The following is a 26482-nucleotide window of genomic DNA, read 5'->3' as shown; positions in this document are numbered from 1 at the left end:
AAATCTTTTGCTTTCTTCATAACTTTTATATATATATGTATGTGCATACATATATATATATAGGCTTAGCTATGATTTTATATACATAAATATGTGTGTATGTATAGCTACAAATTTTGATATATGTGTGTAATTTGGACAGATACAGCTGTATAAGACACATACATATATATATTATATATACAACATATTGTATATAATATGAATGACTTATACAGATATAGGTGGGAATATTTTATATATAAGTATATTGCTCTCTGAAATTGTCATTTCAGTTATGTCTGACTCTTTGTGACCCCCTTGTGTATGTACATATATGTGTGTAATAATATACCTATATATTCACATACAACATAAATAAAGCAAGTATGTATGTGTATACGTACATACATGTACATATACATATTTAGGTATAATTATTTGAACAGGTTTGACTATGAATAATAAAGTATGTGATATTTACCAATAGTAGAGTAATTGCTTAAAGAAGAAAAGAGATCAGTATGGACTAGAATCTATCATTCTTAAAGCCTTCATGGAGTAATGTGGAAAGAACTTTCATATCCAGTGCTATTTATAAAATGATGTTTTGAGGAGAACTGTGAACAAGCTAAAAAAAAAAAAGGAAATAAGTATCTGATAATACATTGTAATTTGGGGTGATATGCTGGATCTCATCCTGTATTGACATCTACATTTATACTTTTCTTACAAGAGATCTTTGAAACAGGATAATAATAATAATGTGCAATTTGGTGGGATCTTATGGTTTATGAAGCATTTTACATTCTCTTTTGAGTTTTACAACAACCTTTCTTAAAAAAATCTTTATATCATGAACCACTATCCCACAGTTCTGTAACACAGTAAGCACTTAATAAATGAATGAATGGCTTCCCTTTAGATATCATAGTGTCAGCAAATTGATTAATGATTTAATTCACAAGCTAAACTAGCTTTGGCACAAACCAGTTGATGGTGACTAGCACTGACATTTGTCATTTACTTTTCATCTGGTATTTTCCTACCACACCACTACCAGAATAAATATGATGATTTCTGTTTGCATGGCAGAGGTGACCATTATTGACATAGGTGATAGGATCATATGATTTAGATGAACAATGGAACTTAGATAACATGTAGTCCAGGCTCTACCAACATGCACTTTGAAGATGAAGAAACTGTATCCCAAAGTAATGAAATGATTTATCTAGGTTAATCACTGCACAAATACAGAGCAGGGGATAAAGCAGATCTTCTTTCTTATATGATTTCTATTCAGGCTTTATCAGAATCAATAAACTGAAAATTTCTCTGGCCTAATTTCTCTTACTCAGTTGTCATTCTGTCTTTTTTTTTAATCACAACAATATAGTTCCACTACATTTTAATCAAACAAATATCAAAAAGATACTATTAATATTATGGCTATAATAAAGAAAAATTTTTAAATACATATTATTCAAAAACCCATGTAATGGTTTTCTAGAGAGAAAACCCATTATTTTTTAATGGATTATAAATATCCAGTAGATCAATGCCAAGTATTTAAATAGAGAGATGTTTATTTTAATGAACCACTTTCCTGGATATCACATAGTTGGAGAGTAAAGGCTTTAGAAGAGCAGTGACACAGATTCTTATGGAGTTAAGACAAATCACAGATTACAAATGTGGAAAGCTTTAACAGGCATTTTTTCTGAAACATCCTCTTAGATTTGCCTCCAGATTCTTAGATTCTGACAGAAGTTAGATAAACAATTAGAATTTATATTCAAGTACCTAAAGAAACTGTAAAAACTATACCCTGACAGCTACATAATTATAAGTGTTGGATTTATAAATATAACAAATACAAATTTACTCTGCTTTAACATTCTCACAAGTCATTTTTGAAGCAAGGACCAAAACCAATATACATAATTTAATTTTCAATCAAAACACATTATCTGACAAGTTGGTAATTTTGAACACTGACATTTTTTCCCATGAATATTATAAAATAAATAAAAGTGAGCATAGTTGATTATTGTCTATCCAATAATTTTTCTTAAAGGAAAATAAATCTTCATATAGTACCTATCCCAATGATGTCCAGTTCCATCCTTGAAAGTTCACTGCTCTACTTTAGTGAGCTGGTGTCCTTAGAGTTCCTGAAGTAAAGACTTTTCTAGAAGACTTTAAAAAATATTTTCTGGAATTCTATCAGATGATTCTTGATATATTTATTCTAGAAAAAAACCATCCTCTCCCCCAAATAAGTTTCTTATTGTCTGCAGTGGATATCATTTATTGACTTATATAGTACTTTAATGTTATTTCATCTGATTCTTACACCAACCCTATGAGGTAAATGCTATTTTTATCCACATTTTACAGATGGGGAAACTGAGTTTGAGAGAAATGAAAAAGTGACTTGATGATAGCTATACAGTGAGTGTCTAAGGAACGATTCTAACTCAGATCTTCTTGATCCAAGTTATAGACTTTGTCCACTATGCCACCTCATTGTCCTAACTTAATCATTTTTTATTTGTTAGATTTTTCATGAACTTGTGTTAGTTGAATTTAGGTTACATTTTTTGGTATCAGGATGATAGGATAATCAGATAATGATAACTTTTATTAATACCAAATATATCTATTTTTGCTAATTTCATGTTAATAAGTAACAAAATTGGCTTTTAAGCTTTAACCTTTTCAATAAAATAAAAATAAGATTTATAGGCTATTGATTTCATTAACCTCTGTATTTAATTTTTAAAAATTGCATTGCTTTAAGTGTTCTAGAATGATACAGATTCTGAAATGTTTAAACCCAAATGCTTGGATTATTGTTATTTCATTCAAATTATGTGAAAAGAAACAAACTTAAATTCATTCCATATATAGTGTAGATATCTTGCATGTGGTTGAATAATTCATTCCCTGACACATCTTTATTTTTATATTTTGTTGAAAATGTAAAGCATATCTAAAATTATAGTTCTTAACAACTATTTTTTTTCTGTTTTTCAGGCCAAAATACAAAGTGCCTCGATCCCAGAATTTACTGTAGATAGTGTTCTAGCTATACTACCAACATTCCCCAAAGGAGCTCCCCAAGAAAAAGCCAGAAAGGCAGTAGGAGCATTGTTGAAGGCTACTAATTATTCCAAGCTAATGACTACACAACAGGTAAGGAAACAGCTTTGTTTTATTTAAAGTTTTGTCTTGTATTAATCTTTCCCCACTTATAATGGTGCTTAATTTTATAAATCCCCATTTTTGTTGGGTGGGATTTGAAGATGAACATCAATGCAATTCAGTGCATAAAATGTGAGTATGTTCTGATTCTCCATTCAACTTTGTGTCTGCTGGAGGTAGGTAAAAGGAGAAAGTAAAAGAGGGGAAGAGGGTTCCTTTAAACATAGGAAGTCTGTAGATCATAAAAATCATTTTGCTGATCAAAGATCATAACTAAAATATTAATGATCCTATAGCTTCAGCAACTCACCAGTTGATAAGACTATTACCATACCGTACATTGGTGGCCTGGCAACTATCACCAATAAAACAATTCTCAGAAATTATTTTTACCAGTTTGGGGAGAACTGAATGATAACAGGTGTACAAAGGTGGCTGCAGAGATGGCTGTCAAGAAGTCCTTCAGCAAAATGATTGTAAATGGGCTCAGACTTTGTGAAATGGTGAAGATCCTGGGCAGCCAGAGGAAAAAGAAAGGAAAAAGATTATTCTAGAATTAATCTGGAGTTTCAGGAATTTCTGAAACTCTTTCTTCTCCTCCAGTAGCTGAGGAAAAAGCCTCTGCCAATTATTTTAATCTCTCTCCCAGTATTGCTCAAATAGTAGTTAATATTGCCCTGATATTGCCTCCTGGGATTGCACTTCCATCAGGTTTTGGACTTATTATGTTCCATCCAATGGGACCATCACCTCTCTTCATGAGAGCTCTTGGAGCCATCCACTATCTTCAGAAACTCCAGAGGACAGGAGCTCGTGCTGGAAAGCACAAGAACCCTAACATTTTACTGCAGTGGTTGGGTTCTTAGGAGGTGAGACACTTTAGAAACATAATAAATAAACCTAGCAGTAAATATTTATTCCTTTGCAAGTTTCCATGGTGGCATATAACATGGGCAAACAGAAAACTGGAGCCAAGTTCTCAAATATAGGGCAGGTTAGGGCAGAACCTTGTTAAACTTATATTACAAATTTGGCCACTGGTATAACCATGTCCTTCACTTCTTAACCACACAGGGAAAAAAGAGGAGTGAGGTAAGTTTGAAGTTTCTGGAAAGTTGACATTCTAATTGTATATAATTTTTTTGTGTTTGAAGATTTGACAAAATTTGACTTGAGGTGAAAGCAAAAATTTGACAATATTTTAAAAATAATTCTTTCGCTAGTACTATTAAGGAGTAATTAAATGTGATTTCCCCTATTATCAAACTTTGAAAATTAAATATCCCTAGATACTTTCCTCTTTCTTATTTTCCTTTTGCTAAAGGAACTTATGCCAAAGAAATGAGGCCTTTATCAGAACCTTTAACTGTAAAAATGTTTTCCCAATTTGTTACTTCCCTTCTAATCTTGTTTGCATTAGTTTTGTTTGTACAAAAACTTTTTAATTTGATGTAATCACAATTTTCTATTTTGTGATAAATAATGATCTCTAGTTCTCCTTTGGTCACAAATTCCTTCCTCCTCCACAAGTCTGAGAGGTAAACTATCCCATGTTCCTCCAATTTATTTATGATTTCGTTCTTTATGCCTAAATCTTGGACCCATTTTGATCTTATCTTAGTATGTGGTGTTAAATGTGAGTCCATGCCTAGTTTCTGCCATACTAATTTCCAGTTTTCCCAGCAGTTTTTGTCAAATAATGAATTCTTATCCCAAAAGTTGGGATCTTTGGGTTTGTAATAAAAAAAGATATACATATATTTTGTGTCCTCTCAGTAGAATGTAAGCTTCCCTGAGGTTAGAGACTGTTTTGTTTTGTTTCGTCTTAGGATTTCACTATCTACCAGAGTGTCTTGCATATAAGAGATGCTTTACATATACATACATATATATATGCATATATACACATATATACAAATGATACACCTGTATGTATATATATGTATATGTGTTTATGTGTATGCATACATATATGTGTGTGTAAGAAGAAATTGGGCTAAATGGCATGTGGAAATTTGCATAGAAATTACATTGATCCTAAGATGTCTATTATCTTTTATAGTAATATTCTCTCAATGATGGCTTTGAATCATGGAATACCATGATTTCATAAGCTTTCATATAGTACATTAAAATTTGCCAAGTGGCACTACAGGGAAAATAGAATAGTATTAATCACATTTGTTTTGCCTCCTTTTTATTGCTGGGAAGAGGGAAATACTATAGTTGAGCATACCCAGTTGGGAAACAAAAATCTTTTGTCATTTGTTTAAAATGAACTTTAGTTTGATTTCATAACATCTCCACATCAGGGCTTTTCAGCATTACACTTTGGCCTAGAAAATTATGTCTTACCAGAAGTTGATGTCCACAGCAACTAAAGATGTCATTTGGCCAAATTCCCTCAGTAAAACATGAAATTAAACTTGTTCTGAGCCCAGGGAACCAAATATACCAAGTAAGAATAAATAGGTGTCTTGCTATGACTCACTTAAACTTACACATTCCAACAAGTTCAAATCTGAAAGTTTGTGTTATTTGATAACTGTGTAATGAAAGGGAAGTAAAGGATTTCTATAGAGGCAATAGTTATTAAAAGCCCTTTTTAAAAAATTAATTGCTTTTAGTTTTTTCTGATTATACATGTATATTAATTTTTAAAATACACATTTCTTTACAAATCATTTTGGGAGAGAAAAATCAGAACAAAAGGGAAAAACAATGAGGAAAAAAAAACAGAAAAAAGAAGTGAAAATAGCATATATTGCTTTACATTCAATTCCCATAGTTCATGGTTTGATTTGAAAAGAGCCTTTTTTTGTTTTTGTTTTTAACAAGTTTTTATGACTTCTTTAGAGGAATGTGTTACTGATGGACAAATTCTTCCATTTCTCACTCATGTAACTTTGGGCAAGGTACCTAATCTTTCTCCACCTCAGATTCCTATATTATATCATATTATCATAGAATGCAGTCTTGTTATAGCTTAGTAGATAAGTTTCTGTGGCTTGAAAAAATACTTCATAGTTAGCCAACATTCTGGTGATAAGCCTTTCTAAATTTGAATAGTTTTATTGTGTAATGAAGATACAGTCATTTATAGGTCCCACATTCAAAACCTTTTAAATCTGGTTAGGCTGGACAGGGCTTACATTTCACTGCCATGGCTTTTAAGAAAAAATTAATTTCCAGGCTCACTTTCATGCCAGGATAAAGTGTTGGGATATATTTTTAGTGGAGAAATTTAAAATGCATTAACAATATCTTTCCTTCATAATTTTGACTTTATTGATGTCGATCATTATCTCAAAAGTTTAAAAAAACTACTGACTCTAAAAAATTCTAGATTCATGGACTAGAGCAGAGACACTCCTTAGTTCCAGAGCAGAAAACAATGCTTGTGATCAGGTCTCTAGAAGGATCTCTAAAAACAGCTTGGGACAACACACTCGCCACTCTGGAAAGAGAGCCCTACTTTATCAAAGAGTAATAGGCTGGGAAAATGAGCAGACAACAGAAAAAGATCTTGACCATAGAAAATTATTATGGTGACAAGGAAGATTAAAACACATACTCAGAAAATAACAAAATCTAATCTTCTACATCCAAAGCCTCCAAGAAAATAAGAATTGGTCTCAGGTCATGGAAGATCTCAAAAAAGATTTTGAAAATCAAGTAGAGAGGAAAAAAAAATTGGAAAGAGAACTGAGAGTGGTTAAAAAAGAAACATTTTTTAAATTACCAAAAAATAGTCCTAATGGGGAGAAGAATATCTTAAAAAGCAAAATTGGCCAAATAGGAAAGCTCAGTGGAAGAAAACAATTCCATGAAAATTAGAATTAAGGGGGGGGGAGTAGAGGGGAAAAGGGTGGTAGAGCCAAGATGGTGGAGAGGTCACACACATCTCTCCTAGCTCTCCCTTACTCTCAGAATACTATTTTATGGAACAGCCTCAGAATTAGTGCTTGACTGTCAAAACCCATGAATATTGGGAGTACAACACATTACCAACAGAAGACAATCTTGAAATTTGCCAGAAAAAGTCTGTTTTTGCTCGTGTCAGACAAGTAGGCAGTTAAAGCACGGGAAGCAGCTCACACTGAGCAGACCCGAGGGGGCAGGGTGTGGTCTTCAACAGCAAAAAATTTGTGGGGAGAAATTTACCACAGTGTTAGCTACTCTGCCCTGGCAGTAATACAATGGATCAGCAGAGAGGCTATAAGTACAGGGGTAAAGACTATAACCCCAAAACTCTAGAGTTTCTTGGGACCTGGCCACACCCACCCAGCACCTAGAGTGACTCAGCATGATTTTAGCACGGGCAAATGCTAATCCCAGCACAGAGGCTGATCCCAGCCCAGCCATTGCTGTCCCAGTGCTGCTTCACTGCTACTTCTTGTTGTCTGTAGAGGAAGCTTGGTGACACTACTCTGTCAAAAAGCATACTGCAGTTTTTTGCTTTTTTTTTTTTTTTTTTTTTTTGTTGTTGTTGTTGTTGTTTTTGTTTTTTGTCAAAATGAGTAAAAAAGCAAAGTGGACTCTAACTATAGATAGCTTCTAAACTGAAAGAGAGCAGACTTCAAATCTTGATGAGACTATAAGCAGATTGTCTCCAATGAAGCCCCAAATGGTGATATAACCTGTTCCTCATCACACAAGACTCTCATAGAAGAAATTTAAAAGGATCTTTAAAAAGAGCTAGAAGAAAAATGGGGAAAGAAAAGAGAAGCTTGGCAAGAGGGTCTGGTTAAGTCATGTTACTCATTAAAAGATAGAGTGGATAAAGAAAACAACTCCCTGAAAAACAGAATTAGTGAATTGGAAAAAGAAAATAGTTCCCTAAAAATAAAATTGGCGAAATAGAAAAAAAATTTCCATAGAACAAAACAGCTCATTTAAAAACTCAATTGAACAAATAAAAAAAGAAATAAGAAAGTAAATGAAGAAAATAACTCATTAAAAATCAGAATTGAATAAATAGAAATAAATAACTTGAGGAGAAACCAAGAATCAGTCAAGCAAAACCAAAAAAATGAAAAACTAGAAAAAAATGCAAAATACCTACTTGGGAAAACAACAGGCCTGGAAAACAGATCTAGGAGACATAATCTGAGGATTATTGGACTCCCTGAAAATCATGATGAATAAAAGAGCCTAGACACTATTTTTCAGGAAATCTTCAAAGAGAACTGCCCATATGTTATAGAAACAGAAGTATTCATTGATCACCTACTGAAAGAGATCCCAAAATCAAAACTCCAGGAAAAATTGTGGCTAAATTCCAGAACTATCACACCAAGGAAAAAACCATTATAAGTAGCTAGAAAAAAAATTCAAATACAGAGGAGTTACAATAAGGATTACTCAGGATCTAGCAGCATCCACGTTAAAGGATTGAAGGGCCTGGAATCTGATATTCTGAAAGGTTAAGGAACTTAGTATACAGCCAAGAATAAGTTACCCAGACAAAAGGAGCATTTTCTTCAAGGAAAGAAGATGGACATACAATGAAATAGGTGAATTCTATCCATTTCTGATGAAAAAACCAGAACTAAACAAAAAGTTTGATCTCCAAATACAGGACTCAAGAGAAACATAAAAAGGTAAGAAGAAATCTTGGGAACTATATTTCTGTTATGAGTACATAAAGAATACACATATAATTTGGCTTTACTGTTATAATATAAAAAAGAAGCTACAGGTGGAAAATAAATTGTACAAGAAAAATGGAAAAGTGGAGGTGCTGCATCTCATGAAGAGGCAAAGGAAATCTATTATATCTGAGGGAAAGAAGGGAAGGGGATGAACATAGTGTGAATCTTATTCTCATCAGAATTGGCTCAAAGAGAAAATATTAGACATATTCAATTTGCTGAGAAACTTCTCTAACCTCATTGAAAAGTGGGAGGGGAAAAGCAAAAAGGGAAGGAATAAGCTAAAGAGAAGGGAATATAGAAATTGTAAGGGAAAGGTTTAAGGAAAGGGGAGGGACTCTCAGAGTAGGGAGGAGGGATCCTTAAGAGGGAGGGCTGCATGAGGCAAGTGGTGCTCACAAGTTTAATAATGGGGAGGGGAGTAAGGGAGGAAGGAAAGAGAAAAGCATAATCTGGGGTTAATAAGATGGCAGGAAATACAGAAATAGTAGTTTTAACTATAAATGTGAATGGGGTAAAACTCCCCCATAAAGCAGAGGTGGATAGCAGACTGGATAGTCAGGTGGATAGCAGGTGGATAGTGAAAATCCTACAATATGTTGTTTATAGGAAACACACTTGAAGCAGGGTGAAATGTACAGAATAAAGGTAAAAGGCCGGAGCAGAATGTAATACTTCAGGTGAAGCCAAAAAGGAAGGACACTATAACTTGCTAAAAGATAGCATAGATAATGAAGCAATATCAATACTAAACATATATTCACCAAGTTGTGTAGCATCTAAATTCTTAAAGGAGAAGTTAATAGAGCTGAAACAAAAAAAAATTGACAGCATAAATCCTCAGCATTTTTATACATCACTAACAAAATCCAAGAGCAAGAGATATAGGAATCTGTCTGCCAAGAAAAGTCAGGAACTATATGAGCAAAACTACAAAACCCTTTTCACACAAATAAAGTCAGATCTAAATAATTGGAAAAACATTAAGTGCTCTTGGATAGGCCGAGTAAATATAATATAATAAAGATGACAATACTACCTAAACTAATTATTTTTTTAGTGCTAAATCCGATTCAAAATCAGATACAAGTCAGATTCCCAAGAATTATTTTTATTTTTTAATATATTTTTAAATTAATTAATTAATTAATTCCTTAATGATTTTTAAATTATTTAATTATTTTAATGACCTAGAAAAATTAACAACAAAATTCATCTGGAAGAATAAAAGGTCAAGACTTTCTTTTTTTTAATTTTTATTTTTATTTAGAATTTTTTTTCACAGTATATATGCATGAGCAATTTTTCTCCACAATATTATCCCTTGTATTCATCCCTCCAAATTATCCCCCCTCTCCCTCCACTCCCTCCCCCCGATGACAGGCAATCCCATACATTCTACATGTGTTACAATAAAACCTAGATACAATATATGTGTGCAAATACCATTTTCTTGTTGCACATCAAGTACTAGACTCCGAAGATACAAGTAACCTGGGTAGACAGACAGTAGTGCTAACAATTTACATTCACTTCCCAGTGTTCCCTCTCTGGGCGCAGTTATTTCTGTTCATCATTGATCAACTGGAAGTGAGCTGGATCTTCTCTATGTTGAAGATATCCACCTCCATCAGAACACATCCTCATACAGCACTGAGGTGTACAGCGATCTTCTGGTTTTATTCATTTCACTCAGCATCAGTTGATGTAAGTCTCTCCAAGCCTCTCTGTATTCCTCCTGCTGGTCATTTCTTACAGAGCAATAGTATTCCATAATCTTCATATATCATAATTTACCCAACCATTCTCCAATTGATGGGCATCCATTCAACTTCCAGTTTCTAGCTACAACAAAAACAGCTGCCACAAACATTTTGGCACATATATGTCTCTTTCCGCTCTTTAGTATTTCTTTGGGATATAATCCCAATAGCAGCAATGCTGGGTCAAAGGGTATGCACAGTTTGATAACTTTTTGGGCATAGTTCCAAATTGCTCTCCAGAATGGCTGGATTCTTTCACAACTCCACCAACAATGTATCAGTGTCCCTGTTTTCCCACATCCCCTCCAACATTCATCATTATTTGTTCCTGTCATCTTAGCCAATCTGACAGGTGTATAGTGGTATCTCAGAGTTGTCTTAATTTGCATTTCTCTAATCAGTAGTGATTTGGAACACTCTTTCATATGAGTGGATATAGTTTCAATTTCATCATCTGAGAATTGTCTGTTCATATCCTTTGACCATTTATCAATTGGAGAATGGTTTGATTTCTTATAAATTAGGGTCAGTTCTCTATATATCTTGGAAATGAGACCTTTGTCAGAACCTTTAACTTTAAAAATATTTTCCCAATTTGTTACTTCCCTTCTAATCTTGTTTGCATTAGTATTGTTTGTACAGAAACTTTTTAGTTTGATGTAATCAAAATCTTCTATTTTGTGATCAATAATGATCTCTAGTTCTCCTCTGGTCATAAATTCCTTCCTCCTCCACAGGTCTGAGAGGTAGATTATCCTCTGTTCCTCTAATCTATTTATTATCTCATTCTTTATGCCTAAGTCATGGACCCATTTTGATCTTATCTTGGTATATGGTGTTAAGTGTGGATCCATATCTAATTTCTGCCATACTAATTTCCAGTTTTCCCAACAGTTTTTTTCCAAATAATGAATTTTTATCCCTAATGTTGGTATCTTTGGGTTTGTCAAAGATTAGATTGCTATAGATGCACCCTTTTTTGTCCTTTGTATCTAATCTGTTCCACTGATCTACCGGTCTATTTCTTAGCCAATACCAAATGGTTTTGGTGAGTGCTGCTATATAATATAGCTTTAGATCAGGTACACTTAGACCACCTTCCTCTGACTTTTTTTTTTTTTCATTAGTTCCCTTGCAATTCTCGAAAGGTCAAGACTTTCAAGGAAACTAATGGAAAAAAAAATCAAATGAAAGTGGCCTAGCTATACCAGATCTAAAACTATATTATAAAACAGTGGTCACCAAAACCATTTGGTATTGGCTAAGAAATAGACTAATTGATCAATGGAATAGGTTAGGTGCACAGGACAAAACAGTAACTATAACAATTTAGTGTTTGACAAAACCAAAGACCCAAATTTTTGGGATAAGAATTCACTATTTGATAAAAACTGCTGGGAAAACTGTACATTAGTGTGGCAGAAACTAGGCATGGACCCATACTTAACACTGTACGCCAAGATAAGATCAAAATGGGTTCACAATTACGGCATAAAGAATGAAATTATAAATAAATTAGAGGACCTGTGGAGGAGGGAATTTATGACCAAAGAAGAGCTAAAGATCATTATTGATCACATAATAGAAAATTTTGATTATATCAAGTTAAAAAGCTTTTGTACAAACAAAAGTAATTCAGATAAGATTAGAAGGAAAGCAATAAACTGTGTAACCTCCCATTCTGAGGTTACTGATTGCCAGGGTCATACGTACCAATCTTCCCCAGATAGACATGGAGATGAGACCAATGTTAAAATGCCAAAAAGTGCCTTTCTTTATTGATGTTCTCTGCAGGGGTTAGCAGGAAGCAAGAGAGGTGTATGTATGTCTCTGCATTTTTCTCTCTCTGCTTCTCTGAATCTCTCTACATTTCTGCTTCTATCTACTTCTCTCCACATCCTTCTCTTTGCTTATGGCAAAGCTGTTCTGGGAAAACATTTTTACATTTAAAGGTTCTGACCAAGGCCTCATTTCCAAAATATATAGAGAATTAACTCTAATTTATAATGATTCAAGCCATTCTCCAGGTGATAAATGGTCAAAGGATACGAACAAATAATTTTCAGATGATGAAATTGAAATTATTTCTACCCATATGAAAAGGTGCTCCAAATCATTATTGATCAGGGAAATGCAAATTAAGACAACTCTGAGATACCACTACACAACTGTCAGATTGGCTAAGATGACAGGAAAAGATAATGACGATGTTGGAAAGGATGTAGGAAAACTGGGACACTGATGCATTGTTGGTGGAATTGTGAATGCATCTAGCCATTCTGGAGAACAATTTGAAACTATACTCAAAAAATCATCAAGCTTTGCATACCCTTTGATCCAGTAGTGTTACTACTGAGCTTATATCCCAAAGAGATATTAAAGAAGTGAAAGGGGCCTATATGTGCAAAAATGTTTGTGGCAGCCCTTTTTGTAGTGGCTAGAAACTGGAAATTGAATGGATGCTCATCAATTGGAGATTGTCTGAGTAAATTATGGTATATGAATGTTAGGGAATATTATTGTTCTGTAAGAAATGACCAGCAGGATGAATACAGAGAAGCTTGGAGAGACTTACCTGAACTGATGCTGAGTGAAATGAGTAGAACCAGGAGATCATTATACACTTCAACAACAATACTGTATGAGGATCAATTCTGATGGAAGTGGCTATCTTAGGCAATGAGAGGACACAATTCAGTTCCAATTGATAGTGATGAATAGAACCAGCTACACCCAGCAAAAGTATACTGGGAAACTTTTGCTTACATTTTTGTTTTTCTTCCCAGGTTATTTTTACCTTTCTAAATCCGATTTTTTCTTGAGCAACAAGATAACTGAATAAATATGTACACATATATTGTATTTAAGATATACCTTAACATGTTGAACATGTATGAGACTGCCTGCCATCCAGGGGAGGGGGTGGAGGGAAGGAAGGGAAAATTTGGACAAAAGTGTTTGTAAGGGTCAATGTTGAAAAATTTCCCATGCATATGTTCTGTCAATAAAAAGCTATAATAAAAAAAGATATCTTCTGTAAAAGAAAAGAAAATTAGAATTAAGCAAAGAACCCAGTGACTTTATGTGAAATCAAGATATAATAAAACAAAGCCAAGAAAATGAAAAAAATCAAAAAGAGTGAAATATCTCATTGAAAAAAACAATTGATCTAGAAAATAGATTAAGGAGAGACAATTTACAAATTATTAGTCTACCTGAAAGTCATGATCAGAAAAAGAGCCTGGACATCATCTTTCAGGAATTTATCAGGGAAAATTGTCCTGATCTTCTAGAAGCCAAGGGTAAAATAGAAATTGAAAATTGAATATAGAAAATAGAAATTGAAAGAATCCACCAATCACTTCTTCAAAGAGATCCCAAAATGAAAACTTTCAGGAATATTATAGCCAAATTCCGGAACTACCAAGTCAAGGATAAAATTTTGCTATTATCCAGAAGAAAGAATTCAAGTATAATGGAAGTAAGATTTAATAGCTTCTACATTAAAGGATCTGAGAACTTGGAATATGATATTCCAGAGAGTAATGGAGCTAGGATTATAATCCAGAATCACTTATCTAGCAAAAGTGAGAATAATCCCTTAGGAGTAAAAATGATTATCAATGAAAAGACCAGAGCTAAATAGAAAATTTGATTTTCAGATATTAGATTCAGGAGAAACCAGGAAAGTTATATCTTAGGGAGCTTAAAATGATTTATATTTTTACATTCCTTCATGAAAGGATGATACTTATAACTCATTAGAACTTTCTCATTATTGTGGCAGTTAGGGAAAAGACAAAGGGAAGAAAACAGGGGCAAATTGAAGGGATGAGAAAGGAATGTCCTGGGAGAATGGGAAAGGGAGAGGTGGAATGGTGTAAAAAAAACTTTTACAGTGGAGAGGAGTGAGTGAGTGAACCTTACTTTCATCAAAATTATCTCAAAGAGTAAATAACATTCACACACAATATGGTATAGACATCTATCATACACTGCATGAAAGTAGGAAGGAAAGAAGATTTGGGAAAGGGGAAGGGTAATAGAAGATAGAAGATAGAAAAGAGGGCATATTAGGAGAGAGGTGATCAGTATCAAAACACTTTTGAGTATGGATAGGGTAAAAGAAGAGAATAGAATAAACTGGGAGGAAATAGTGACAGAGAGAGAGAGAGAGAGAGAGAGAGAGAGAGAGAGAGAGAGAGAGAGAGAGAGAGAGAGAGAGAGAGAGAGAGAGAGAAAGTGCTGTCTTGACTCATGCATGAATTGTATTTGTAAGGCAGAACCACACAAAATTAGCTTCACTTTTTCTGCCAGGGTCATTGGAATCTGGTGAAGACAAAAGTCAAGATGAGTGGCAATGGCCACTCACAGTAGATGATCCTGGTGTCTTCCATGTCTGATCCAGCTTTAAATGCAAAAGAGTTCTTGCTTTCATGACCATTGGACAAAATTGTCCTCATCCACCTTTTCTACTAGGAGAGGTCTTCACATGCTTGGGGTAGACACCCTGCCTAATTCACTGATAGATTTGAGGCTCGTTGATTACCCTCAACTTGGTTTAGTCCATCTGCAGAGATGGTTTCTGGGATATGGCTGCTGCTCATGCTACAGTTTCTTAGAGTCATGGCTGAGAATTGGGTGCCAGGGAACACAAAAAGTGGATGATCAACCTTGAAAACCAGAATCCTACAACATGATTTCTGTAAGAGATTAGAAATTCAAGAGAAGTGGGACTGTTTAGAAGCATCAAACTTTTTCCATGAGGGAAGGAACAAGACCTTCTATGAACTAAACAGCAATATAAGTAAGGTATTAAAAGAGCTGGCAGATGTGCTGATTCACTGCTGTTGGTGAAGTCTGAAAAACATTCAAGAAAAGGAGAGATGTTCTAGGACTAGAGAAGGGTAGATGTTGGCCCAGTTTTCAAAGAAAAGGAAAAGTTTGGCTGAGCCTGAGTAGATTAAAGAGCTTGACTTAAATTTCTGGAAAAATTCTACAACATATTACTAAGGAATTAGTTTATTAGCTTTTAGAAAGTGATTAGCAATAGTCAATATCCTGCTTCATCAAGAATAATTCATACCACAGAATGTCACTCTCTTTGTTTGGAATTAACCAGAATGATATGATCAAAGAAGTGCTATAGCCATAAAATATTTCAATTTCAGTGTAGCCCTTTTCCAGAACCAGAGCTCTGGGTTTACGTAAACCAGGTGCTATCTTGGAAGCATCTCATAATAACAAATGAAAGGCACATGCCCCCCATCTACAGTTTCCCATGAGAACATGAAAACTTGATTATATCTAGGCTTCTGAAGAATAAGTAAAGAGCTCTTGGTTCCCATGAAATACATAATCTAACAAGATAGAACAGACTTTATTTCGCCCATTTGAGAGGACTAGGACCCTTTCATTTTCTGAAACAGGGATTAACTTTTCCTAAAAGGCAACAAAGTTATCTCATCCATGAATCCCTTGATGCAGTTTCCTTGTTACTTAACAACAAAATATCCTTATCTCCAATTTGGTCTATGTCTGAAAACCATGCTATTTATTCATCATCATGTTTTGACCGGTTGATCAGAACCAATGTGTTTTCAAGTGGAGACCAGGTGAAATCTCATCCAGATAAATGCTGTTGTATCTTTGTTGCACAGCCTTGCTATGTCAGGGACAAGTAAACCTTTTGTTGACTGAAAAAAATTAAGACTATCTAAAAACCATAAATAAAAAAAGAGCCTAAATTGTCAATGTTGTAAAATTACCCATGCATATATCTGGTAAATAAAAACTATTAAAAAATAAAATTTAAAAAAAGAGCCTAGATATCCTATTTCAAAAAAATTTAAGGGAAGACTGCCCGGATTTCTTGGTTGTTAGGACCAAATGACATCAGTATGTCAGAGTCATGGTATATATGTATGTATCTATATCTATCTATCTATCTATCTATCCACACACATATACATATACATATACATATACATATAACATAAAACACATACACATACATATACATATACATATACATATACAATACATATACATATACATATACTTATACATATACATATACATATACATATACATATATACATCACATATATATGTATATACTATGTCTGTCTGCTAGTTTGAAAGTCTGTACCACAGGTCTGGCACAAATGGACCATATGAACACTTGGAGTGAAGATATCACTAATTTTGTGCATTTCATGTTTCTTTTGATCTACTTCAGTCATGCTTTGCTCCCCTTCTGTGATGTATCATGCATGCTGGGTAATTTTGTGCCAATGCTTGCTTTGTCTCATGATTGATTCCATAGTTCTTCAGAGAGACCTTGAGAGTAGACATATTATTTCTTCTGCTCTCTCTATAAGCACTTGTCTTGTGTAAATTCTCCCTAAAGTAGTCTTTTAGGCAAACATATGTTTGGCATTCAGGCAATGTGGCCAGCCCAAAGGCATTGTGCTCTCTCTGCAGTAGAGTTATAATGCTTGGCAGTTCAATTTGAGAAAGGAACTCTATGTTTGGCACCTTATTTTGCCAGATAATCTAAAGAATTTTCCTAAGACAATTCAAATGGAAGTGTTTGCATTTCCTAGCATGGAGCTGGTATACTTTTCAGTTTTCACAGTCATACAGCAAATACATCAGTTCAATGGCTCTGTAGACCTTCAGTTTGGTAACCAGCCTAATACTTCTTCTCTTTCACAATTCTTCCAAAGCCTTCAAACACTGAACTAGCTCTGGTAATGCATGCATCAACCTTATTAATCATGTGTACAGCTACTGTCACTTCTTCATTTGCTATAACTGATGGTTCCAGTGTATGGATGGTATAATGCTGGCTAGTGGAGAACTTTGTTTTCTTCATGTTTAATTGTCAGGCAATTAATTAATATAAGCCCAGAGAATTGATCCATATTTTGTTGCATCTCAGCCTCAGAGGTTGCATTGAGTGTACAATTAACTGTGAACAAAAATTTATGCACCAGGTCTTTGGTCCACTCTAGTGACAGCTAAATGATTTATCATTGGTTAAATCAGTAGCTGATTTTGATGACATTTTCATCCTTGGTGAAGAAGTCTGACAACATTGTTGAACATATCATATTACAAAGCATGGGAGTAAGACAGAGCCATGTTTCACTAGATTGGAGACTGGGAAAATATGAAAGCATTGCCCATTATCCAGAACTCATGCAAGTGTGCCATCATGGAATTGGCAGACAATACTGATGGATTTCTCTGATGAATTTTGACCTGATCTCCCACAAGCCCTCATGACTGACACTATCAAAGGCCTTGCTCAAATAACCAATGTTTAAACAGACTTCTGTTCTCTCCCTAGCATTTCTCTTGGAATTGTCAGGCAGTAAACACCAAGTCATCTGTTCCTTAGCCCTTTCTGAGTCACAGTGGCTATCAGGTAGATGACCATTTTCCAGGTGGAAGGATCAGACCATTTAGGATAAGTTGGGAAAAAAAATTTACAAGCAATGGCAGGGGGAGAGAGAGAGAGAGAGAGAGAGAGAGAGAGAGAGAGAGAGAGAGAGAGAGAGAGAGAGAAAGAGAGGGAGAGGGAGGGAGGGAGGGAGGGGGGGAGAGGGAGAGGGAGAGGGGGAGGGGAGAGGGAAGAGGAGGAGAGGGGGAGGGGGAAGAGGGAGAGGGAGAGGGAGAGAAGGAGAGGGAGAGAGGGGAAGGGGGAGGGGGGGAAAGGGAGGGAAGAGGGGGAGGGGAAGAGTGGAGAAGGAGAGGGAGAGGGGAGAGGGGGAGGGGGAGGGGAAAGGGGGAAGAGGGAAAAGGAGGGGGAGAGGGAGGGGAAGAGGGGGGAGAGGGAGGGGGAGAAGGGGAGAAGGAGAGGGAGAGAGGGGAAGGGAGAGGGAGGGGGAGGGGGAGAAGGGGAGGGGGAGAGGGAAGGAAAGAGGGGAGGGGGGAAGAGAGGGGGAGAAGGGGGAGGGGGGGAAGAGAGGGGGAGAAGGGGATGGAGAAAGGGAGGGGGAGAGGGGGAGGGGGAGAGGGAGGGGGAGAAGGGGAGGGGGGAGGGGGAAAAGGAGGGGGAGAGGAGGAGGAGAAGGGGAGGGGAGGGGGAAAAGGAGGGGGAGAGGAGGGGGGAGAAGGGGAGGGGGGAGGGGGGAGGGGGAAAAGGAGGGGGAGAGGGAGGGGAGAAGGGGAGGGGGGGAAAGGAGGGGAAGAAGGGAGGGGAGAAGGGGAGGGGGGGAGGGGGAGGGGGAGAAGGGAAGGAGAGGGGGAGAAAGGGAGGGGGAGAAGGGGAGGGGGGGAGGGGGAGGGGGAGAAGGGAAGGAGAGGGGGAGAAAGGGAGGGAGAGAGGGAGGGAATGAGGAATGAGCTTGCTACAACTTATTTTCTATTCTCTTATATACAATGGAGGCATCCCTAATCTCCCAGGAATAACTTTATTTTGCATATAACCTATAAGATATTAGTCATTTTTTGTATGAGCAGTGGAATAGAATCAGCACCAGGTGGTTTGCCATATGAGAGGAATGGCATTCAAAATCTTTTCTCAGTTGGAAATTTAGCTAGAGCTGAATTGATTTCAACCTGAGATATAGTAATGGCTTTGGCACTGGTTGATGATAGATCTATTTAGGATACTATGGAAGTGTTCAGCCCAACTCTCCAATATTATGTCCTTATTACTAATCAATGTGGATCCATCAGTGCTGAGCAGTTGAGATGCAACATAGGTCTTTGGCCCATAATCTTCAGGTCATCATAAAAATACTTTGGAATATTAATATATTTTCTTAATTTATGGAGTAAAACATTTCCAACACAATTAATATACAATAAAAAGATGATTGCTCATGAAACTACAAATCTACTAGGCAGAACTTGCTATTTCTTTCAAATATACAACAAAATTATTGTGGAAATTTCTCTCCCCCCCCCGCTTTTTTCTCTCCTCTTCTGCTTTCACTGTGAAGATAGCTCAAACACACATACACATGTAAAATTATTCCCTATATACTTCTAATTATCAGTTCTTTCTTTGCAGCAGTGCCTTTCTTCATTTGTTAATTATAATTAATTTGAGTGTACATAATAGTAAAAATAACTTATTCCCTCATAGTTGTTCTTAAAACAATATTGCTTTTAGGATCAGCTAGATGGCATAGTGGATAGACAATAAGTTCTGAAGTAAGGAGGATCTGAGTTCAAATCTGGCTTCAGACACTTAATATTTCCTGGCTATGTGACCCTGAGCAAGTCATTGCCTCAGTGAAAAATATTTCACTCTTCATTATTTCACAAAAGTCTTTTTGTATTTTTTAAAATCATTGAGCACATCATTTTTCATAGCACAGTAGTATTCCATCACAATCATATCACAACTTGTTTAGCCATTCCCCAATTGATGGCCATCCCTGTAATTTCCAGTTCTTTACCGCCACAAAGAGAGCTATTATAAGTATTTTATAACATAAAGATTCCTTTTCTTTTTCCCTGATCATCTCTGGAAATAGTAGTTATACTGCTGATCAAAGTGTACGGGTAGTTTAATAACTCTTTGGGCATAATTCCAGATTTCTTTTAAAAATGGTTGGATCAGTTCACAATTCCAACTGTGACTCAGTTTCTCAATTTTTTTACATCGCCTCCAACATTTGCCACTTTCCCCTTCTATTATTTTAATCAGTCTGAAATTATGGGTTTTTTTTTAACTTGCATTTCTCTAATCAATAAAGATTTAGAGCATTTTTATATGATTATAAATTGTTTTTATTTCTTTATTGGGAAACTGTCAAGTCATGTCTTTTGACTATCAATTGGGGAATGATTTGTATTCATATAGATTTGACAAAGTTCTTTATATATTTTAGATATGAGATTTTGATTTTGGCTACATTTGTTTTAATTGTACAAAATCTTTTTAATTTAATGTACTTGAAAATATCTACTTTTATACCTGACTCTGCTATCTATCTTTTTATTTACAAATTGTTCAATTATCCATAAGACTAATAAATATCTTCCACCTTCCTTTCCTTTTCTTACAAAATCTTTCTTTATATCTAGCTCATGTATCAATTTTGACCTTATCTTAGTGTAAGATATTATCTTGGTGTAAGATATTATCTTGGTGTAAGATATTGGTCTTTGCCCAGTTTCTGCTATATTGATTTCTGGTTCTTCCAGCAATTTTTTTTTCAAACCAAATAATGAATTCTTATCCTAAAATGTTAAAACTGAGACAATAATCCTGCATGTTTTAAAGCTTTGCTTACATTTTACTTTTGATGGCATTAAATGCTGCCTTCTTAGAGATGATGAACCATCCTGCAGGTAAACCCTGTGAAATTATCATTTTTCATTTAGCGGCTTATGATTTTCCCGATAATTTTCATCAAACCAATTTAACCAAGCCTATAACTTGTCTAGTTTAACAGAAAAGAAAATAGAATAGAAAGGTAATTTGTATAAACCATAAATGAATCATGAGGGAAAAGAATCCCAGGACCATATGAATTTACAAGTAAATTCTAATAAACATTTAAAGACTAAGTAATTCCAATATTATAGAAACCATTTGAAAAAGTAGATAAAGTAGGAATCTACCAGATTTTTTTCCATGACACAAATATAGTTTTGATACCCAAATAAGGGAAAGCAAAAACAAAGAGAATATAAACCAATTTCCTTAATGAATATAGATGGAAATTTTTAAAATAAAATACTATTAGGAAGGAGATCACACCAATATTGCACAAAAGTCATACACTATGACCAGGCTAGCTTTATACCAGCAGTGCAGCCCTGCTTTAATATAAGGAAACTATATTAATATATAATATATTTCTATGTAAGACTATAAACATAATTGACAATATTAAAATAAAAAAAAAACAAAATAATTATCTCAATAGATACAGAACAAGCTTTTGACAAAATGTAATGCACATTCTTTTTAAAAAATATAAGAATGCACAAGAATAGAGATTTTCTTAAAATGGTAAGCAATATCTAAAGCCAAGAAACAAATATTTTTGATATTAACATTGTTTTTCAGTACTGTAAATACAAATAGCACTAAAACAACAAAAAACAAATTAAACGGCTAAACATTGGCAACAAGGAAGTAAACCTATCATTTTTTGCAGATGACATCATGTATGCTTGGAGAGTCCCAGAAAGTCAACTAAAAAATTGTTGAAGTAATGAGCAATTTTAGAAACATTAAAGGATATAAAATAAACTCATATAAATCACTAGTATATCTATATACTACTAAACAAACACTGCAATAAGAAATATAGAAATTAAATTTAAAATAATTGAAGACAGGGAGATTCTGGGAAGATGGCTAAGTAGGTTGGTAAATTTTAAGCTCTCTAGATCCCTTCCACACACAATGAATAGATTTTACCTCTCAGGGAGAACAAAGACTGGTGAAAAATCAAGAAGACTTGCTGCAGAACAGGGGTCTTCCTGGTACAAGCCAAGAATATCCAAAGAAAGAATGACCCTAGGCTGGAGATTAATCTGTGTGAAGTACAAACACTTCTGGGCCAGCTCCTAGAAAACACTAAGTAAGGTCCCTTGAGGTGAGCTGGATGTGGCAGGAGCCTCAGTAGGAAGCACAGAAACTTTCACCTTGAGGAATTGGGGGTCTCAGTCTGGGAAAACTGAGTGAAGCTCGACTGATTAGGAATGCCAGACCCAGCTGTGCTGCAGAAACAAGGTCCTAAGTGAGAAAGAACCAGTAGTATGTACAGAGCCAAGGGAGTAGGGACACTGCTGATTGCTGGCACTTGGAGGAGGGGTGAGCTCTTCATTTGGGGTGCCAGGTCATAGGGGAGAGCAGAAGTGAAGTTAGAGGCACTCTCCCCCCACCTCATGATTAGCCTCTTATTTAAAGGTAAGGGGTATTAGCCTCTTATTTAAAAAAGATGAAAGAACTCAACCTTAGAAACTTACTATAGGAACAGGAAAGACCAGAGTTTCATCTGCATAGGAAGACATTCAAGTAAAAAACAAAACAAAACAAAACAACTTCTTCTACTCCAAAGAGAATTATAGAAGAACTTAAAATCAAATGAGAGATATTGAGGAAAAACAAACAAAAAAGTCCAAGAAAAACAAGATTGTGAAAAAATGTTAACTAATTATATAAAGGAGATACAAAGTCTCAAAGATGAAAATAACTTTTTGAAAATTAGAGTTGGGCAAGAAGAAGCCAATGAAGCATGAGAAACCAAGAAATAGTAAAACTTATTATAAAGAATGAAAAAAATGGAACAGAATCTGAAAAATTTTATAAGAAAAACAACAGATCTGGAGAACAAATCAAGAAAGAAAATATAGGAATGATTGGAGTACTTGAAAATTGTGACCAAAAAAGAATCTTGACACAATAATACAAGAAATAATCCAAGAAAACTGTCCTTAAATGGTAGAATATGAGGGGAAAGTAGAAATAGAAAAAATCCACCAATCACCACCTCAGCGAAATCCTTTATGTAAAATACATAGGAATAATATTGCTAAATTTTGAAACCCCCAGATCAAAGAGAAAATTTTGCAATAAATTATAAAAAATTCAAAAGTTCTAGAGCTACAATTAGAATTCATTTATAATTTTTTCTGGTGTACATATACATATATTTTTTAATACACATTTCTTTATGAATTGTATTGGGAAAGAAAAATCAGAATAAAAGGGAAAGTCAAGAGAAAAAAAAGAAAAAAGTGAACAAGTATTGATTTACATTCAATCTTTGTAGTTCTTTCTTTGTATGCATATGGCATTTTCTATCCAAAGTTTATTGGCATCTCTTGGATCATTGAACCACTGAGAAGAACCAAGTCTTTCATAGTTTATCATTGCACAATCTTGCTGTTTCTGTGTACAATGTATTTCTGATTCTATTTGTTTCGCTCAGCATCAGTTTGTGTAAATCCTTTCAAGCCTTTCTAAAATCAACTTGTTCATCATGTTTTATAGAACAGTAATATTCCATTACTTTCATATGCTATAACTTTTCACATATCATAGCTCCCAAATTTCTTTTTCTCTGATAAAAGATAATACAATATAGTTTCTTCCATTAATTTTTGCAACAATGTTCCTTGGGGTTTTCCTTGTGGGATCTCTTTCGGAAGCTGTTTGATGGATTCTTTCAATGACTATTTCCCCCTCTGGTTTTACTTTAGCAGTTTTCCTTGATTATCTCTTGAAGAATATTATCCTGGCTCTTTTTTTAATGATGGCCTACAGGTAGACCAATAATTTTTAAACTGTCTGTCCTGGATCTATTTTCCAAAAAGGTATTTTACATTTTCTTCCATTTTTTATTCTTTTTAGATAGTTTGATTAATTCTTGATGTCTCATAGAGTCATTAGCTTCCATTTGCCCTGTTTTTTTTTTTTTTTTGGTAAAACATGTAACTTATTTATTTATTTATTTGTTTTTAAAAGTAGTTTTTATTTACCAGATACATGCATGGTCAATTTCGCAACACTGACAATTGCCAAACCTCTTATTCTAATTAATCCCCTACTTCCCCCCCAACCAGATGGCAGGTTGACCAATACATGTTAAATATATTAAAATATAAATTAAATACAATATATGTATACATGTCCAAACAGTTATCTTGCTGTACAAAAGGAATCAGCCTTTGAAATAGTATACAATTAGCCTGTGAAGAAAATCCAAAATGCAGGCGGACAAAAATAAAAGGATTGGGAATTCCATGTAGTGGTTCATAGTTGTCTCCCAGAATTCTTTTGCTGGGTGTAGCTGGTTCAGTTCATTACTGCTCTATTGGAACTAATTTGGTTCATCTCATTGTTGAAAATGGCCACATCCTTCAGAATTGATCATCATATAGTATTGTTGTTGAAGTATACAATGATCTCCTGGTCCTGCTCATTTCACTCAGCATCAGTTCATGTAAGTCTCTCCAGACCTTTCTGAAATCATCCTGCTGGTCATTTCTTACAGAACAATAATATTCCATAATATTCATATACCACAATTTATTCAGCCATTCTCCAATTGATGGGCATCCACTTAGTTTCCAGTTTCTGGCCACTACAAAGAGGGCTACCACAAACATTCTTGTACATACAGGTCCCTTTCCTTTCTTTAAGATCTCTTTAGGATATAAGACCAGTAGTAACACTGCTGGGTCAAAGGGTATGCACAGTTTGACAACTTTTTGAGCACAGTTCCAAATTACTCTCCAGAATGAATGGATGTATTCACAATTCCACCAACAATGTATCAGTGTCCCTGTTTTCCCACATCCCTCCAACATTGTGCATCATCTCTCCCTGCCACTCTAGCCAATCTGACAGGTGTGTAGTGGTATCTCAGAGTTGTCTTAATTTGCATTTCTTTGATTAATAATGACTTGGAACATCTTTTCATATGGCAAAAAATAGTTTCAATTTCTTCATCTGAGAAGTGTCTGTTCATATCCTTTGAATATTTATCAATTGGAAAATGGCTTGATTTCTTATAAATTAGAGTCAATTCTCTATATATTTTGGAACTGAGGCCTTTATCGGAACCTTTGACTGTAAAAATATTTTCCTAGTTTATTGGTTCCTTTCTAATCTTATCTGCATTAGTTTTGTTTGTACAAAAACTTTTCAATTTGATATAATCAAAGTTTTCTACTTTGTGATCAATAATGATATCTAGTTCTTCTTTGGACATAAATTCATTCCTCTTCCACAGGTCTGAGAGGTAAACTATCCTATGTTCCTCTAATTTATTTATAATCTCATTCTTTATGCCTAGGTCATGAACCCATTTTGACTTGATTTTGGTGTACGGTGTTAACTGTGGGTCAATGCCTAGTTTCTGCCATATTAATTTCCAATTTTTCCAGCAATTTTTGTCAAACATTGAGTTCTTATCTCAAAAGCTGGGGTCCTTGGGTTTGTCAAACACTAGATTATTAAAATTATTGATTATTTTGTCCTTTGGACCTAACTATTCTGCTGATCAACTAGTCTATTTCTTAGCCAATACCAAATGGTTTTGGTAACCACTGCTTTATAATATAATTTTAGATCTGGTACAGCTAGGCCACCTTCATTTGATTTTTTTTTTCATTAATTCCCTTGAAATTCTTGACCTTTTGTTTTTCTATATGAACTTTGTTGTTATTTTTTCTAAGTCATTAAAATATTTTTTTGGGAGTCTGATTGGTATAGCGCTAAATAAATAGATTAGTTTAGGTAATATTGTCATCTTTATTATATTTGCTCACCCTATCCAAGAGCATTTAATATTTTCCAATTGCTTAGATCAGACTTAATTTGAGTGGAAAGTGTTTTGTAGTTTTGCTCATATAGTTTCTGCTTTTTCCTTGGCAGATAGATTCCTAAATATTTTATACTATTGGTAGTTGTATTAAATGGAATTTCTATTTGTAACTCTAACTGTTGGATTTTGTTAGTGACATAGAAGAATGCTGATGATTTATGTGGGTTTATTTTGTATCCTGAAACTTTGCTAAAGGTGTGGATTATTTCTAATAGCTTTTTAGTAGAATCTTTGGGGTTCTCTAAGTATACCATCATATCATTAGCAAAGAGTGATAGTTTGGTTTCCTCATTACCTACTCTAATTCCTTTAATCTCTTTCTCCACTCTTATTGCCAAAGATAGCATTTCTTTCTTTTTTTTTTTGGCTGGGGTTAAGTGACTTGCCCAGGGTCACACAGCTAGGAAGTGTTAAGTGTCTGAGACCAGATTTGAACTCAGGTCCTCCTGAATTCAAGGCTGGTGCTCTATCCACTGTGCCACCTAGCTGCCCCTTAAAGATAGCATTTCTAATCAATATTGAATAGTAATGGTGATAGTGGGCAACCTTGTTTCACTCCTTA

The 26482-nt window shown here is 34.8% G+C and overlaps 1 protein-coding gene across 3 annotated transcripts in view; it reads left to right on the top strand.

Annotated features, from left to right (window-relative positions):
* Nucleotides 1-26482, top strand: part of LOC141555291 (uncharacterized) — a 232087-nt gene that overhangs the window by 174930 nt on the left and 30675 nt on the right. For all 3 annotated transcript variants that reach the window (XM_074288042.1, XM_074288051.1, XM_074288061.1), the window contains one exon: nucleotides 3022-3180. In XM_074288042.1, coding sequence (XP_074144143.1) covers nucleotides 3022-3180 — 159 coding nt within the window. The remainder of the gene's footprint in view (nucleotides 1-3021; nucleotides 3181-26482) is intronic.

Source organism: Sminthopsis crassicaudata, chromosome 1, assembly GCF_048593235.1.
Source record: "Sminthopsis crassicaudata isolate SCR6 chromosome 1, ASM4859323v1, whole genome shotgun sequence".
Classification (NCBI taxonomy): Eukaryota; Metazoa; Chordata; class Mammalia; order Dasyuromorphia; family Dasyuridae; genus Sminthopsis; species Sminthopsis crassicaudata.
Note: the sequence above shows the minus strand (reverse complement) of the source record. Positions and strands in the feature narration are given on the sequence as shown.